The sequence below is a fragment of the Silene latifolia genome, chromosome 9 (genome assembly GCF_048544455.1).
Source record: "Silene latifolia isolate original U9 population chromosome 9, ASM4854445v1, whole genome shotgun sequence".
Lineage (NCBI taxonomy): Eukaryota > Viridiplantae > Streptophyta > Magnoliopsida > Caryophyllales > Caryophyllaceae > Silene > Silene latifolia.
This window is the reverse complement of record NC_133534.1, coordinates 61,834,243-61,849,312: the sequence shown is the minus strand read 5'-3', so window position 1 is coordinate 61,849,312 and position 15,070 is coordinate 61,834,243. Positions and strand designations below refer to the sequence as shown.

General features: G+C 35.8%; 1 protein-coding gene across 1 annotated transcript; it reads left to right on the top strand.

The window, feature by feature from the left end:
* The first annotated feature begins 12,464 nt into the window (after positions 1–12,464).
* Positions 12,465–14,563, top strand: LOC141601107 (protein FAR1-RELATED SEQUENCE 5-like). Its single transcript, XM_074421374.1, has 3 exons — positions 12,465–12,793; positions 12,899–13,515; positions 14,400–14,563. Exons 1-3 carry the CDS (start codon positions 12,465–12,467, stop codon positions 14,561–14,563), a joined length of 1,110 nt encoding a protein of 369 aa, XP_074277475.1.
* The last annotated feature ends 507 nt before the right edge of the window (positions 14,564–15,070 follow it).

Sequence of the window (15,070 nt, the reverse complement as noted above, 5' to 3'; positions counted from 1 at the left end):
CAACAGGAGATGACCATACATCGGTAAAAATCAAATTCAATGGTGCTTTAGATTGTATCGTAGAAGTAGAAAATTCTAACTTGTGGCTCTTGTGTATATGACAAGAGTTACAAAAATCCACTAATGAACTAGGAATGGAAATAGAAAACTTTGAAATTAAATAACGTAATATTTTTGCCGAAGGGTGTCCAAGACGATGATGCCAACCATAGTCTTTGGAGAGACGGCTAGTGTAACCGATCGGGTGAGGAGGGTGCCATTCATAGACTCCACCATTAGACGGTCCGCTTATTAGAATCCGATGTGTTTGAGAGTCCTTTATAGAAAAAGAATTTGTGAAACTTCGAAATAAGCATGGTTATCAAGGCAAATTTGGGAAACAGACAAAATATTACGAGAAATTGCGGAAACAAATAAAACGTTTGTAAAAGCTAAATTAGAGGTGGATGAGAGTGAGACATGAAACGAACCTATGCGAGATAGACAAGGCACACCCATCGCCAATAACGAGTTCATCACTGCCATCATACGGTGCGTGTAGGGCAAGGTTTTCGAGATTATTAGTAATGTGATGGGTAGCACCACTATCAACAAGCCAGGGGCGAGAGGCAGCGGGTGAGTTGGGATGCGTGGTGGCTGTGTGAGCTTAGGGTGACTAACGGTTTTGACGAGGTGGGAAGGCAGAGGATGGTGGAAAAACCACATCGGGATAGTCGCGTTTGAACTTGTAACAGCTGGATATGACATGGCCTATGGCGCGACAATATTGGCACTTGCCTTTGAACGGGGCAGGGGTGTAGTTATCCGTTGAAGGAGGTGGGGTAGTGGAGGTTGAGGCACGATTATGATTGGGAGCGTAGGGACGGTTGTGGACTCGAACAGCGTAGGCTTGTTGAGCATCTTGGGTTTGGGCAGGATGGGCGGAAGTGGGAAAAGGAGTGGGTTGGGTGAGGTTCTTTTGAGTGAGGTCAAAGTTGATGAGTTTTTCATGGAGGGTGTCGAAGGAAATTGGGTCATCACGCGCGTTAATGGCATCGATAATTGGTTTGTAGGTTTCATAGTCTAAGCCACGAATAATTTCAGCAATGATATCCTCGTTATCCATTGGCTTGCCTAAGATTGCGAGTTTGTCGGTACAAGACTTTATGGAGTGCATATAGTCGGTGATGGATTGGGTTGATTCTTTGGTGATGGATTTGAGACGGTCTTTGACTTGTCGTATGTGGCCACGGGTGGATTTTGCATAGGTGTTGGTGATAACGGTCCATACATCATGGGAGGTTGGTGCACGCATAACAAGGGCATGGGTTTCGGGTGTTAAGGTACCAAGGAGGGCACCTTTGATAAGTTGGTCTTGACGTTTCCAAGTGTGAAACGCAGGGTTGGTGGTGACGGCGAATTTGTCTGTGTCTGTGGGAGCGGAGATGGTGTCGGGTGGGCATGGGTGGGTTCCGTCGAGGTATTTAAGTAGGTCGTAACCGGTGAGGAACGATGCAACTTGATCTTGCCATTGCATGAACGTTAACGGAGTGAGTTTGTCAACCATAGATAGATTGACAAGGTAGAGTAGAACACTCGGTTCGTGGATGTTTTTGATGGTGTTGCTCGACATAGCGAAGGTTGGACAAAGGACGGTTGAATTTTATGTGGATCGGAAGGCGATTGGTACCATGTAAGGTTTTGAAGAAGGTTAATTATTATTGATAATTTTCAATGAATACAATCATGTCCTTATATACTATTACAATGTATTGAATCACAAGAAAGCTAGCTAAGAATATTTACCTTAAACCTATCAAATAAACTAAGGTAATTATAAAGATTGGAAAGTATACAAATAAGGAAAATAAAGATTACAATGACATTAAGGAAAGGCTATTTGACGGAAGTATTACTAACACCTCAAACAGGAGCATTCAAACTTTTTACGATATAAAGAGTGAGGTAGTAATGAATTATAGGATAGAATAACCCAGGTAAAATCGTATAATGACGCTTAAATTCCAGTGTGGCGCTTTTTCAGCACTGCAGGAATGGATTGACCAAACTTAAGAAACCATCAAATCTAAACATGGTACTAAATTAGGTTCAGGGCACTACATAGGGGACGCCAGGCGGAGATCGCTTCAATGTCATACACCATACTGCCATAGTAACAAACTCTCTCACTTTCTTATTGACTAAGAAAAGCACTTTGTGGAGATGAAGTGGATGTTGAATTAGCAGATATGAGACACTGTTATCAGACTTGACCAGTTGAACTCATAAAAATGAGTGATTTTGCCCTTCTAAGGTTAGACAGAGCTGGGGATTAAAAAAAAAAGAGGTTGTATGAGTGTTGGACCCAAACAATCTGTAGCATCATCATTCCAAGTCATCAACAAACACCAACAATATCCCGCTCAGAGAGCCGAAAAAGTTGTCTAAAATACTCCCTTTCTGTTACTTTAATCTTCTTATTTTCAAAATTTCCCCACATATATTGAAAACTGAGAATATTATATCGAGACAATGGGTGTATCAATGACCCACGATTTCATGAATGCCACTAGAACTACGGATCATACTTTTGATTAAAGGAAGTAAAAGGAACTGATGTTTTGGATGAAAATCATGTGGTTGTGCAGAGCTTAGTAGAATTACAGACTCACATCTTACAAAAACTTACTGACCTTAAGGGAAGAGCGCAACAGATAAACAACTTGATCTACCAGGTTACAATATGCAAGGGATATCTCAAATATAGAACTTAGGAAACTAACAAAAGTAAATTATGCTTACTTGAAGATACCATTAAAAAGCTGAATAACATCAAGAGTATAACATATAAGATCGTTCTTTGATTCTCACGTTCAAAAAATGGAGATGAATAAAAGATCAAAAGGGAGTTAAATGATAAATAAATCCACATCTTGCGGTTTAGAAAGTCGGAAAAGACTACAAATGTATGATTCTCAATATTCGATGGTGTTAGACGCACTAGCATAACTTGACACTCTTACCCCATAGTTCAAAATTCAAAGTTTGTATTGTAAAATGCTTCACATAACTCGAAGCTCAACATCCAATAATATTTGCTTAATAAGGTCAAGTTAACTCGAAGCTCCACATTCTACTTGAAGATTCGACTTATAAGACATGAATGATCTGTTGGTGATTTAAGAGTAATTACCGGTTCATTTGGCGTAATTAAGATCGGTTCACTGATGGGTAATTTCTAAATAATATAATACGAGTTCGGGAAGTATGGAGTGTATGCTCGTATAATTATTTACGGGATTGCGGAATAGTTTTCGTTCGAATAACTATGACGGGGGTCTCGCTGCCCGGTCAGCGATTTTGGATCCAGGGACGAAGCGCCCTGGTTTAGGGGTTCAGGGACGCAACGTGGTCCCCGATGGGGGTTTGGGGGCAACGGCCCCGAAATTTTGGCAGTAATTAAATTCCGCGTAATTTAAATGCTTTTAATCTTAATTTGTGAAGAGTTACAACCCTTCACAAATGCATCCCCCTGTTTCCCTGACACCCAATCCTTTCTATATAAATAGAATAAGGATGAGAAGAAAATTTACAGAAAATCATAATCTTCTGCTGCATCAAAAGAACGTTTAACATTCTACACAAAATATTTTCTATATTATGTCTCTGATTTTTGTGCTAAAAATCAGAGGGCACCGTCTTATCTCAGTAGAAAGTTCGATTATACCCAGGCACTGTTAAGGGTCAAATTATTCTATTAGGAAAGCGGAGTCGATTCGGTGCAGTTTTATTGTTAATTCCTTTTTCGTACATACTCAAAATCTAACAATCTAATAGAATAATTCCGAAATTTGTCAAGATGACGAATGGAAAGGAGATGACAATGAAAGTTAACAAATTGGAAAAGTTTGAAGGTGTTGATTTCAGAAGATGGCAGAAGACGATGCACTTCTTATAGACGACTCTGAAATGGTATATGTTTTAAGTACTCCCTGCCCTGAAGTGGATGAAAACAGTACCGTGGAAGAGTGCTCCATGCGGTGTTTCCACCAAGCATAGTTTTCCCTCTTAAAGATGGGAAACTTAGTATGTTTTGAATCGTCCATAACTATAGGATCAACTCTTTGGTTTTAACCAATATCAAGAGCACGAGGCTCTGATACCAATTGAAGAGTTAAGAACGATAAACACCTAAGAGGGGGAGGGGGTGAATTAGGTGTACCTTTTAAAAAATTTCTCGTTTGCTTGGTTAATGACTAACACAAGCAAGATCTATTAGGTACGAGTTTGAGAAACTTAATGGATTGTAAGTTCACAAATGGTACAGCAGGTCTATGCAACAGTATGATGAACTGTTGCACAACACTGGCAACGAGATAGGTAGATAAAAATGCAAAGGATAAATGAATGTAAAAGTAAATAAACAAACAAGACGATGTTTTAAAAATTGGTTCAGATCCTACTCCGGAGCCTACATCCAACCGTTATTTTATTGCTTGTTTAGAAATTTACTCAAACTTAACTAAACCCCTTACAATGAAAATAACTCGCCAACCTACTCCGGTTGCAGTTGCTTGAAGCTACTCCGCTTCAAGACTTTCCCTTGCTCAAAGCTACTCCGCTTCAAGACTTAAAGTTCTATCTCAACGGTTTACAGAGTCAGAATCTCAGTGGTTCACTTAAGAACATGGAGATTACAATTAAGACCTAAACACGAGAATCATTGAACATATTCTTTATGCAACAGTGAAGCGAACTGATACTTGGAGATTTTAGAGCTTTGAAAAACAAGTGAAGACTTTTGAAAACAGAAAACGGTTTTGCAATATTTGAAGAACAAAGCTTAAAATGCTGAAATGATTTTGCAAATGTTTTACAATGAGTGTTCTGAAAAGTCTTAGCAATAAATGATAAATGAGATGGGTATTTATAGAAGGGAGAAGTGTGTAAGAGAAGGATCTTTAACACTTCTACACTCTAATATCCATGGGTTTGTAAGTTGTTTATCATTTAAAAATAAAGAGAAACAATCAGGTTGCAAGGCTCAAGGCAGCTGCATTTTTCCAAAGCAAAGAGTGTTTCCCATAAAATTTATGGGAACTCACAATTTCGCCCAAAATGTAAAAAGCAAAAGACCCATTTTTAGCATGAAAATCCACTTGCATTAATAGGATTGGCATCTTTAATTTGGCTTGGAAGAATATCCTTTTTGTTCTCAATTGTTCTTCAGATTTGGAAAAATGGTATCCTTTAGAAAACAATAAAACCTTTTGAAAGATTTTAAACACTTGTGAATTTTTCCGAAAATTCTCCATACGTTAGTACCGAAACCTTTAATGTGCAACAATCCACAGAACTGTTGCATGGTTTTGCAATCACTTATGCTTAAAGAGGATATGTTTAACTACCTCTTTACAACATTCATTCTAGGCAATGGGCTTTCTTGTCTTGCTTTCATTTTGATCATCTTGTTACTTTGATTAGCTTGTGGACTCTTTGATTGATCATCAATAGCTTCAATTTTGCTAAACAATTTAACTAAGAGACAAACAATTAAATAACAAATGAAACTTGACATCATCAACCAAATGTGTTCTAACACCGCTGGTTACTGGTGCTAGTAGATCTGGGCGTGGGTGGTTGTTGGCGGATCCGTGGTGGCTCAATTTGGTGGCCTGGAAAGCCGGAAATGCAGGGGTAGATTGAGCAGCTTGATAATGAAATGTTGGTCGAAATTTGGTGTGCCTATTTATGTGATTTAGTGTATTTTGAGTTCATAATTGATTTTTGTGATTAGTCAAGTTTCAATTTCTAGATCGTGAGTCAATGTTTGTTAATTCATTTAATTGGCTAAAATCAAATGATTCTAATGCTTCATATGTCTACATTGTTCTCAGTCTTACGTCTTTTCCTTTTTTATACCAATTTACATTGATTTTATATCATTATTGCTATATTTTTCAATGCATAATATGTATTATGCGTTTCTACTAATATATTTAGTGCACCTCTTAATATATTTTAGGTATAATTTTATTTAGGCGAAAGTGTACCTAGGATGGAAAAACATGTATCTGCTTTATTATAAAACGTACCTACAATTTATGTAAAATGTGAACTAAAATATCACAAAGTTAATCTAAGATTTGGCAAAACAAAAGTGTATATAACATATGCTCCGTATTTTAATTTATCTAATGTGTTCTCAACGAGATACATTGAAATATATGTCAAAATACACTTGTTTTTTTTTTACTAAATCTCAGATATACTTTGGACTATTATAGGTACGTTTTTTAACTAAGTTGTAGGTACATTTTCTATCGATGAAGATACATTTTTTTCCACTTATAATTAATGTATCTAATAGTAAAATTAATGTATCTAATAATAGTTTTAATGTATCTAGAAAACAAATACACCCTTAATTATCTAACTAATTCATTATATCGATAATGACACTAACCCATTAAACTAACCAATTACACTAGCCAATCAAACTACCCAATTAGGAGAGGATCACCCATGTGAGAAAATGCATACCTGTAAATGCGATAGATAAAGATTTGTACAAAAATCGCATAATGATTTACACACAAGATGTACTGATGTACACACGAATTTCCAATTACACATTTTCTCGCTGGCATATAATCGTACACAACCTGAATGTCGATGCCCTTGACACTACAACCACCTTCGACGACACCGTCAACCTCACTAGACGAGATAAAATGCACCAGAACTTAGAGTAAGAGAGAGGATAATGGATGTAATTAGGATAGTGTCGGAGGTGCGCCAGCATCGAGGATGTTTGCCGACGGTTTGCCGACTTCGCTGGAGGTAACTATCGGCAGCGGCCGACAACGACAGTTAATGATGATTAGGGTGAGTGTGTCGGTGACCGGAGTGGAGATGGAGATGGAGAAGAGAAAGAGAACCGGGGAGGAGTTGTGTCGCAAAGGGAACGACCGTGGGATGGTGGTCACGCAATAACCGGCGTCTGATGATGGTGGTGGTGGTCGGAGGTGGCTGGTCGGAATGTTTGTTGATGGTTGTGGTCAGCGGTGGCTGGTCGGAATGTTTGCTGGTGGTGGCGGTGGTGGTGGATCGGGGGGATAAGCTAAGGAATATTAATTTAGGATTTTGATTGTTGTTAATAAGTGGCAGCGTGTAAATAATTGGGGTAGTGTATTAGTATGTTCTCACCGAGTGATCGTTCTCACCGGATCCTAAATCTATATATATATATATAGAGAGAGAGAAGGGTTCTAGTAAGTCCCTTACAACTTATGAGTCCCTAAGTCCTTATAAGGACCTTTGGATGAAGGGGATGGAGGGATGAGATTTCATCTCATTCAAGGGTGACAAATGAACCTCCCTAATCTCCCTCCCTAATCATGTATAACTCTTCCTAATCTGTATAACTCTTTCCCATTCTAATCTCCCGACTCATTTCCTCATTCACTCATCCTCTCTCACTTCTCCCATTCACTCTTTCTCTCTCATTTTTCTTCCTAATCACAATTCTCTCATCCCCTCATTCTCTCAAAAAAAAAAAAAAAACAAATGATAAAAAACTAAAAAAAACAAATAAAAACCAAAACAACAAAAAACACAACCTCTCCCTCTCCTTTTCGCTAACCACCGCACCACCATTCGCGCCCACCACCTTCGTCACCACTCCTCACCAGACCACCACAGTCCACAGCCACCACACCAGAGCACCACAGCGGCGTCACCTCCTCCGTCATCCCCAACCTCCCTCCCACCTTTACTCCCCTTTCACCAAAACTGGCCACCACTAGTCCACTACCACCACTGACCACCAACTTCCAGCCCTACGCCGCCACCAACCTTCCAAGTTCCGGATCTACCACCACCACCAACTTCCAGCCTTTTCTCCTTCGACACCGAACCTGCCACCGCTACGCTCTTCTCCCATAATTTTTTTTTCAGACCGTGACAACCACGGACACGACCCCCATACCTCTCCCACCGCCGTTCACCATAAACCAACAGCCACCAAACCACGACAGCCTCGTACCATCCCCTCCTTTGTCTCTAACACCCGCCATCGACAGCCTCGCACCACGCCTTCTTTTTTTCTGATTTTTTTTGTTTTCTTTTAGATCTAGTTTTTCTATATCTATTTTTTGTTTTCATATATATTGATTTTTAGATTTGTTAATTTTAATTTTTCAGGTTTGTTGGTTTCAATTTTTTGTTGTTTCTTTTAGATCTAATTTTTTGTTGGTTTCTTTTAGATCTAATTTTTTGTTTTTTCTGTTTTATTTTCTTTTTTTTTGTTTTTCAGTTAAGGTTTGTTTTTTATTTTGGTTTATTTTTGACTTGTTTTTGTTTTTGTTTTTTGTTTTTTATAAAAGTTCACTATTTACGACTAAAATTATACCCTTAAAACATTAAAGTTATACTATTTACGAGTAAAGTTATACCCTTAAAACATTAAAGTTATACCATTTACGACTAAAGTTATACCCTTAAAACATTAAAGTTATACTATTTATGACTAAAGTTATACCCTTCTTACATTAAAATTACACTATTAACATCTAAAGTTATACAACCATTCAAGTTTGTTTTGTTTGTTTTTTTTGTTTGGTTTGGTTTTGGTTTTTTTTGTTTTTGTTTTTTTTTTTCGTTATTTTTTTTTTTTTTACTTATTGGTTAATTTTTTTATCATTGTTATTGAGTTTTTTATTGTACTTTTTTGACTTATTGGTTTTTTTTGTTCACAATTTATAATGTGTAACATCACTGGCAATATGTCTAACTTTAATATCATCTTCTTGTGTGTTGGTTCAAATCTGAATTTATATTCCGAAAGGTATACAATTTTGAATTAAAGTTATACAAATTTGGACTAAAGTTATACAAAAAATGACTGAAGTTATACAAATAAGGAATAAAGTTATACAAAAACTGACTAAAGTTATACAAATAAGGACTAAAGTTATATAAATAAGGGCTAAAGTTATACAAAAATGGGCTAAAGTTATACAAAAATTGACTAAAGTTATACAAAAATTGACTAAAGTTATACAAAAATTGACTAAAGTTATACAATTTTGGACTAAAGTTACACAAATTTGGACTAAAGTTGTACAAAAAATGACTGAAGTTATACAAATAAGGAATAAAGTTATACAAAAACTGACTAAAGTTATACAAAAACTGACTAAAGTTATACAAATAAGGACTAACGTTATACAAAAACTGACTAAAGTTATACAAATAAGGACTAAAGTTATATAAATAAGGGCTAAAGTTATACAAAAATGGGCTAAAGTTATACAAAAATTGACTTAAGTTATACAAAAATTGACTAAAGTCATTGAAATTACACACATTTCTACTGGAGTTATACATTCGTTGAGTAGAAGTTATTCATATCGTTACTAGAGTTATACATTCATTGAGTAGAAGTTCAACACATTCCTAATGTAGAAATTTGTATAACTTTGGTCCATTTTTGTATAACGTTAGTCCATTTTTGTATAACTTTAGTCCTTATCTGTATAACTTTAGTCCATATTTGTATAACTTAGTCAGTTTTTATATAATTTTAGTCCTTATTTGTATAACTTCAGCCCATATTTGTATAACTTTAGGCAATTTTTGTATAACTTTAGTCCATTTTTGTATAACTTTAGTCCATAACAGTATAACTTTAGGCAATTTTTATATAACTTTAGTCCATTCTTGTATAACTTTAGTCCATAACAGTATAACTTTTGCCCATAACTGTGTAACTTTAGTCATTTTATATCATTTTTATATAAAAATGTGAAATATAAGATTAAAATGACAAATTATAAGAATTTTTATATAACTAAGATTAAAACCACAAATTTTATGAAAAATATTTTAGTAGATCTTAGATGAAAAAAAGTATATCACCAAAAAAAACAATATTTAAAACCCGAAATTTAAAAAAAAATGTATAACAAGAAGAGATTTGAAAAGAATAACTAACAACAAAAATCAACAAAAATTAACAAATAAAATAAACCGACCCCAAACAACAAATTTAACACAAAATCTGATGAAAAAAGAAAAAAAAAAACGAGTTTATAGAATTTATCGACGGCGGTGGTGGAGGTGGGTGGTGGGTGGCGGTGTCGGGTGGGGTGGTGGAGTGGTGGTGTCGGGTGGGGTGGTGGTGTATAAGGAAGAGAGGTTTTGATTTGTTTGGATTTTTGATTTTTTGGGTTTTTTATTTATTTGGATTTTTTGGGTTTTTTTTATTTATTTGGATTTTTTGGGTTTTTTATTTATTTGGGTTTTTTTTATTGAGGTTTTGAGAGAACAGAAGAGTGAAATGTGTGAGATGAGAGAGAAATGGGTGGGTGGAAAACAAATATATAGTAAATTAGTGATTAATTAGGTGGATTAGTGAGTAGTGTTTATTAGGCTTTTAATCACCTTTGGGTGAGTTCATCGCATCCCTTCATTTCCCTCAATCCAATGGCTCTCTATAAGACTTATGGACTTAATATATATATATATATATATATATATATATATATATATATATATATATATATATATAGGACTTACATGATCCCTTCTCTCTCTCTTTCTCTCTCTCTCTCTCTCTCTGAGAGAGAGAGTGGCCGAATCCGGTGAGGCCGTTAATTATGGCGAGGCGGCCGGCCTCACCAAATTCCTTCATTAATCCTTCATTTATGGACTAACTTCCTATTATTCATTGGGCTTAAAATTGAGGGGTAATTCCAAATCTTTTCATTTAGCCCAAAATACTTTCTCTCACTAAAATATTAAATCATACAATAGCCCAATTACACACTATCTCTCTAAAATATAAAAACAAAATTATTTTCCTGAAAATTCTTCAACAAGCAAGCTCTCGTTCGTTCAACTGAAATTCTTCAGCAAAGCTCATAAATTTGTTCATCGATTGTTCGTGGATTTCATCAAAACAACATTCAACAACGTTGATTCAAGTATTTTCAGAAGAAAAATCGATTAATTTCCAGGTAATTTCATAATTTTGATCAAAATTGAGTATATTCATACAATTCTGTCAATTCACTCATAAATTCATGATATCAGGTTCGAATTTGATCAAATTGAACGATTTTGTAAATAGAACGTTCGAATTTGACCAATATTTTGAGCGATTTCCTTTTTCTCGCGATTTCGTACTACTTACTAAATTGTTTTTGACGATTTTGCAGCTCTAATTGCTATGGAGATTGTAGATATCACAATGACTGATGATAATAGTGTTATTGAATCAGGTATATCGTTTTTTATGTAATTTTTGTAAAATCTCATGTTTTCTGATTCAATTTGCATTTGTCAAAATTTATGCTCGATTATTATGGAATATATGGATCGATATTGTATTTCAGTTTTTTTGCAAGGTTTAGTTTATGAATTGAGTTGAATTTGTGAATCTTAGGACCTAATTGTGTGACTGTAAGAGTTGGTTGAATTGTTACTGTACGAGTTTATGAATTGAGTGGATTTTGCTGTTTGGTGAATCTCAGACCTTATTTTGTGAATCTCAGACCTAGTTTAGTGAATCTTAGAGCTTGTTTTGTGAAACTTGGTCATCATAAGTAGTTAGAATCAACTTTGCTGCTCTTTTACTTATTTTGTGAATCTTAGACCTTATTTTGTGAATCTCAGACCTTACTCAGTGAATCTAAGCAAATGATGATAGTGTGATAATTAAATAAAACTTAAAAATCTTCACCAAATTTTTTTTAAATTATTTGAACTAATAATCTGATACTTTATTTAGTGAATCTCGGACTTTATTTGGTGAATCTCAGCCTTTATTTAGTGAATCTTGGGCCTTATTTTGTGAATCTATGTTGTTAAACGTTACTGATGCAATTTATTTATTTCTTTTTGTGTGAAGCAGAGACCGTAGTTTGTGAAACTAGAAGGTTATTTTGTGAAACTTAATAACTAATATATACAACCTGGGTAAGATTAAAAACTGAACTAATAATCTGAACCAAAAAGTGAACTTGTGAATCTCAGTCCTTGTGTTTGTGAATCCTAGAGCTCTTTTTGTGAACCCTTTAGGAATGACCTATTCTGCTCTCTTCCTTGCTCAGATAATATCCTCAGACTTTATTTGTGAATCACAGACCTTATTTAGTGAATCTTAAACCTTGTTTTGTGAATGTGATATGTGACTTTGTGAACCTTTTATCTTCTTAGGTATTGATTCAAATGTCAACAACAACTCACAGTGTAGTGTGACGCCTCGTGTCAGTTGTGGTGAGGTTCGTTGCTCTAATGTTGGTTCTGGTCAGGATGGTGAGGGTTCTACTGCTGTCTTAACAACCCCTACAATGCCAACTATTTCCACACCTACTATTTTGGTAACTTACACACCGGGTGGCACTGAGCAATGGATAAGTAGGATTGAAGAGAAGTTTACACCCGTGCTTGGCAAAACATTTGTGGACTTAGAGTCAGCAATGTTGTTCTATAAAATTTATGCTATTGCTTGTAAGTTTGAAGAAAGGAAGTCTTCAACTAAGAGGTTTAAAGATGGTATTATTCGAACAAAATGCATGGTTTGTCATCGTCAATGTTTTAATAACAGGAAAAATCGTCCTCCCAAAGCTGATGCAAAAATAACAACCGTTGAAACTGGTGACAAAACAAAAGCTGGTACAATAAGTGCAAATAGAAAAACAAAAACTGCTAAAACCAGTACGAAAAAGGGTGGAGGTGGAGGTGCTGGTGCAGGTGAAGCTGAGAGTTCCAATAAGCAAAGTGGTACAAGAATAACTAGAATTAAAAGGTGGGGTTGTGAACCAATGATAAAATTCATGTTCCATGAAAAGATGTACAAGATTTAACAATTCCGTGAGGGTCACAATCACCTAGTGACGCCTGTCAAAAATAGGGAATTTGAGAAACTTGATGTTAATATAAATCAACTGAACGAATATCATAAGAAATTGATTATCCAAAATTCGAGATTGAATGTCGGGGCTAGTTTAACAAACAAATTATGCAAGGAACAAGCAGAGGGTTTCGAAAATGTTGGAGCTACTCTTACGCAGTTCAAGAATTTCCAAAGGGAAGTAAAGTGTCTACTTAATGGCAAGGATGGACATATGTTCATCTCTCGTTTAGAAATCCTCCGAGAAACAAAAGGGTTGGTATTTTCATATGAAACAGATGCTGACAGTGCTTTGACAAGAATTTTTTGGACAAATGCGGATTCCATCAGATGTTACGCATTGTTTGGTGATGCTATTTCATTCGATCCAACCTATGGAACGAACAAATATAACATGAAATTTACATCTTTCACTGGCATTGGCAATCACAAAAAGTCAATAACTTTTGGATGTGTGCTTTTAGATCATGAAGACGATGACTCATTTATTTGGGCATTTCAGCAGTTCATGAAAGCAATGGGTGGCAAAGAACCCAATTACATCATCAGTGACCAAGATGCCGGAATAATAAATGCAGTTCCAGATGTGTTTGGAATATCTTACTTTTGTGAAACTGGTTATTTATTTGGTGAATCTAGGAACATTATTCGTGAATCTTGAAGTTTATTTTGTGAATCATAGAGCGTGTTTTGTGAAACTTAGATCTTGATTTGTGAAACACAAAGCTAATATTCTTAAACTTGGTCATAAGTTGTTGAAATTGCCTATTTTGTTATTTCTCTTATCTTGTGAATCTGAGACCTTGTTTTGTGAATCTCAGACCTTATCTTGAGAATCTCAGACCTTATCTTGTGAATCTCAGACCTTGTTCAGTGAATCTTTGGGCTTGTTATGTGAAACTTGGTCGTGGTTTAAAATCATCTATTTTGCTCTTAATTTTGTGAATCTCATACCTTATCTTGTGAATCTCATACCATGTTCAGTGAATCTTTGGGCTTGTTATGTGAAACTTGGTCGTGGTTTAAAATCATCTATTTTGCTCTTAATTTTGTGAATCTCGGATCTTATCTTGTGAATGTCAGACCTTGTTCAGTGAATCTTAGGGCTTGTTATGTGAAACTTGGTCGTGGTTTAAAATCATCTATTTTGCTCTTAATTTTGTGAATCTCAGACGTTATCTTGTGAATCTCAGACCTTGTTCAGTGAATCTCAGGGCTTGTTATGTGAAACTTAGTCGTGGTTTAAAATCATCTATTTTGCTCTTAATTTTGTGAATCTCAGACCTTATCTTTTGAATCTCAGACCTTGTTTAGTGAATCTTTGGGCTTGTTATGTGAAACACAAAGCTAATATTCTTAAACTTGGTCATAAGTTGTTGAAATTGCCTATTTTGTTATTTCTCTGATCTTGTGAATGTGAGACCTTGTTTAGTGAATCTTAGAGCTTGATTTGTGACCAAAGATCTCTGACAATAGATAATGTGGATTTTGTGACTTGCAGCCGTGTTCAAAAAAGCAAGACATCGCTTTTGCATGTGGCACATTATGAAGAAAGTAACAGACAAGGTTGGGTGCACAATTTGCAAAGAGACTGATTTCTTAAGTCGTCTGAACAATGTTGTCTGGAGCGAGGACTTGGAGCCTGAGGAATTTGAAGAGAATTAGGCTAAGGTCATTAGCGAGTTTTCGTTAGAAGAAAATAAATGGTTGACTGACAAGTTTGCGGAACGAGATCAGTGGATACCCGCTTATTTCAGGAATGTGCCGATGGGCAACATTTTAAAAACCATACAAAGATCAAAGAGTTCGAATAGCTTCTTCAAGAGATTTGAAAATAAATATGGGACTCTCGTAGAATTTTGGATGAGATTTGAGAGTGCCATGGACCAACAAAGGCACAATCTAAAGCTTCTTGAAGCATAGAGCCACAACTCAATGCCTGAAACCCTATTCGGGTCAAACTGGAAGGCCCATGCAGTGAAGGTTTATACACATGAAGTGTTCTTTGACTTCTAAGAGGAGTTTAAATTTTCGGTAAATGCGTGTAGTGTTTGTGGATACACCCCACCAGATCCAGTAACTAATTTTGAAGTTTCAATTGTTGAGGACGCGAACAAGCGAAAGAGATATGCAGTTGAGTACAATAGGAGAACAATGGATGTCCGTTGTGTT